The sequence below is a fragment of the Chaetura pelagica genome, unplaced genomic scaffold (genome assembly GCF_000747805.2).
Source record: "Chaetura pelagica isolate M959 unplaced genomic scaffold, ChaPel_1.0 scaffold119, whole genome shotgun sequence".
Taxonomy (NCBI): Eukaryota; Metazoa; Chordata; class Aves; order Apodiformes; family Apodidae; genus Chaetura; species Chaetura pelagica.
In genome coordinates this window covers 1,403,549-1,407,030 of record NW_009954406.1, presented here as the reverse complement: position 1 = coordinate 1,407,030, position 3,482 = coordinate 1,403,549, and the positions used below count along the sequence as shown (strand labels likewise).

Genomic DNA, 3,482 nt, shown 5'->3' with positions numbered 1-3,482 from the left:
AGTGTAATACTACTGACTCATACTTAGCTTGTATATCCTTCAAGTCTTTAGTGCTGAGCTGCTGCTGAACCAGTTGCTCTCTGTTCTGTTTGTGTAGGTGATTTTTTCTGATGAAGAGCAGTATCTTTTCATTTGGCCAAAAGAAGAGTCAGGATCTCAGCTGAGAGAAGTTTGCAGTCCAGCTAATAGGAAGTGAGGGCACAGCTGTGGATTGTCAGAAAAGCAGTGCCACAAGGCTTTTTAAAATAGGGGAGCTCTGAGGAGAGATGGAAGGCAAGGGATAATAAATAACTGGAAGTTGGAAAGTGTTTGAAAGCATAGGATAGCACAGGATAAGCTAAGTGAACTAGGCAGTGGAAATACAGGAATATAAAGAATGAAGGTGACACAGAGGAGGAGTCAAAGGCAAAAGGAATCAGAAGCAGTGTTCTATGAACCTATGAAAATGATTTAAGGAAACTGATGGGATAAGTACCGAAGGCTTAAAGAGAACTTTAGTCAGTAGCTCTCCATTTTGGCCTTAAAAATCTTTTTTTTTTCAATCTGGGCAGTTTCTAAAGAGCCTTGCCTATGATTTTTCACTTAATCCCAATCAGTACCTTTATTTAGAAATGAATGTTTAAAGCCAAACTGCCATCTCAAGTACCCTTCATTGGTTACTTCCATTCTGACTGAAGGAACAGTAGGATGGCCCAAGGCCCCTCACAGTGCAGTCAGTGCTGTCAGTGTCACAGGTCTCACAGTGGCACTCGGTAGCTACTGGGTACGAATAAAATGATTCCGGATGGTCACCACAGCCAGGGATCTTCACTGTTTCATACACAACCTCCTTGAAGGTACATGTTTGCTGAACGGATGATACTGGTGGATATTTATATACTGGATCCTGAAACAAGATGGAAATACTTGGTTTTGAAATTTGTTATAGGGTCGAATTATTATTTTTTAAAAAATAAAATAATAGAACCTGATGTGAAAACTGATTAAACTGGTGCAGAAAATACCACTGAGATAAAATTATTTGGATCAGACTCCTTTAATTTCATCTAGATCCTTAGATTTCTGCTTTTAGGAGGACTGACATGGCAATTTGTGTCATACTATTGCCAGAAAATCTTGCAGGTGAATAGCTGGATTCTTCAAATTATTTGGAAAATTAGAGAAGACTGCATATTAATGGATGCTTTATTGTGTTCAATATGTGGTTGCAAACAGATACAAGGCAGAGAAAAAACATGATAATACTTTCAACTCTAGTTATACAAATAAACATAATGTGCGCAGCCAGATAAAGATCTGAATTTTCCTAGCAGCTTTTCACCCTTCAGCTGTGTACCTACTCTTCTGTCAAATAGCACAGCAGTTACTCAGTCTGTTCTTTCACAGAGCTCATCCTGCCTATGTGTTTCATACAGGCTGCAGAAATGGATTATTCATGCATCACATGGAATATTTAATGCCAGTGCCTGAAATTAAACTTGAGAGTCTCACCCTTGTGAAGCAGTATCCTGAGCACCATGTGGCATTCACTGTAATACAGAATTCACATTCTTCTCTTTCCACTGCTATAGTAATATTGGTGAGCTGGCAGCTATTGCAACAAATTGCTTTCCAGCAAAAGAACAGCACGTAACAATTAACTGTCTTCATCCTGTGTGTAAAGCAAAAATATATATCTATACTGGACAAACGTGTAGGTATTTTCAAGAGAAAAGATTTATAGAAACATGGAGAAATTGAGTCTTCACATTATCCTCAAGTAGTTCTATTAGCAAGCTTTCAGAAACATCAATGAGAACATAGGATAAAAGCCATAAAAGATATCTATATATATTATTGTTAAAGGAGCTTGATTTTAATAAATGACTGAAATAGCATGTTGGCAATCTTTGAAGAATAATAATAATTGAGTATCATACCACTTTCAGTGAAATATTTTAATCCAAGTTTCTGTACCTAGGTTGTCTCCTGTGTTTAAGGAGAAGCAAAAAGCAGCAAGAGGGAGAAAGAGCAAAGGATAACCTGTTTTTCAGAAGCAAAGATTTCTAGATCAGAATCTGACGAAAACTTACCTGGTAAGTTGCTTTCTTGCCTTCCTGGTACTAGCTGTAGTGAAGAGAAAGCCCTGTGCTTACCTTTTATACTAAATCGTGTGTAACTTACACCTTGAGGATTTGCAGTGTATTAATGCAGCAGGCATTAGTTTGGTACTTGGTGAAAGCGGATTAATGTCCAGCCAGACAGTGACATCAAACCTTGTTGAGAGGAAAAATGATAAGCAAAACACTCTCAAGAAGTGATGGTGAAGGTTACTGTCACAATATCATTTTACAGGTTGCACTGGATTTGATTCAGTGGCATGTAGAAATAGCTGAGCCATTCCACAATTTGAAAGAAGGTTGAGAAGCCTATTTTTGGAATAGAAATTTTTGGGTATTTTAGCTGTGTTTTATGTAAACCCTCAAACTCATAGGCTTGGGGTACAAGCTGGTGCCCTGGTAATTAATGGAGAAGGCATTGTTAGAGTGTTTCTTGACTAATGAACATGTTTCTGGGATTTTCAGGGTATCAATCTTTATTGCTTTTCTCTGAATTAACTCTCACCCAGTGAATTGCCTGTGTACCTGCTTATTGATCTGTGGTCCAGGAAATGTAGTAGTATAAGTTTTGTTAAACCATGAGTAACTCCACTTTTTTTGCCATTTAAAATACCACAGTGACTTTTTGAAATTCAGATTCCTACCTCACTGGATGCAGTCCTGGCTCCTGCCTGTTGCATGGTCACATTTTTCCCATCTTAGGTAAGGGATGTCTGTATTGTGGCAAGGGACTATAAAGATGTCATAATGAGGCTCTAGATCTGTCTTTTCTGTCAGTGATCTCAGATCAAGTGTTGTCTTGTTGCAGGAAAAATGCTAACATTTTTAACAGGCAACCATGCAAACAGAACTTGCATGCATTCCCTAGTTCATCATTATAATAAAAGTCTATGAATAGTATTTCCAGCTAACTGCCCTTTTCCTGTGTTCACAAGTTAGTTATGTGTCCCACTTCACCAGAATAATGACAAAGAAATAACTTTATTGAGCTTCACAGATCACTTCTGGGGAAAATGACTCACAGTAGCACTGTATTTACTATCATCTGCCCAGAACAGCCAGTCTTCCTTTGTTATGACTGTTCTATTATGGTCAGTCTGACTTTTACAGAAATCCATCTACAAAAGAAAACCAGGCAAGGACAGACAGTTAAAAGCATTTTATCATGAAAAAAAATTCTCACTAGCTTATTAGTTGTCCTGCAGACGGGATACTTTTCAAAATGGCCTTTACAAATGAGCCTTTTAAGTGTCTCATACCTTCCTGTGGTCCTGCAGACTGGCCATCTGTTCCAGCTTCCATACAGTCTGCAAGACCTTAATTTGTTAATGAATTTCCTATCATACCAAAATTAGAAAACAATCCACAAATTTTCCCTGGACA

At 38.0% G+C, this 3,482-nt stretch overlaps 1 protein-coding gene across 1 annotated transcript; it reads right to left on the bottom strand.

Moving 5' to 3' along the window:
- Positions 1–649: 649 nt before the first annotated feature.
- On the bottom strand, positions 650–1,650 carry FSHB (follicle stimulating hormone, beta polypeptide). The gene is made up of 2 exons (XM_010004246.1): positions 1,492–1,650; positions 650–886 (listed from the first exon to the last, which is right to left on the bottom strand). Exons 1-2 carry the CDS (start codon positions 1,648–1,650, stop codon positions 650–652), a joined length of 396 nt encoding a protein of 131 aa, XP_010002548.1.
- Positions 1,651–3,482: the final 1,832 nt, after the last annotated feature.

What these genes read in the sequence shown, in the direction of transcription:
- FSHB (XM_010004246.1), bottom strand. Translation starts at nt 1,650, where the DNA reads ATGAAGACAGTTAATTGTTACGTGCTGTTCTTTTGCTGGAAAGCAATT. An exon ending in CAGGATACTGCTTCACAAGG is followed by an intron (nt 887 to 1,491) that starts GTGAGACTCTCA and finishes ATCTTGTTTCAG; the next exon opens with GATCCAGTATATAAATATCC.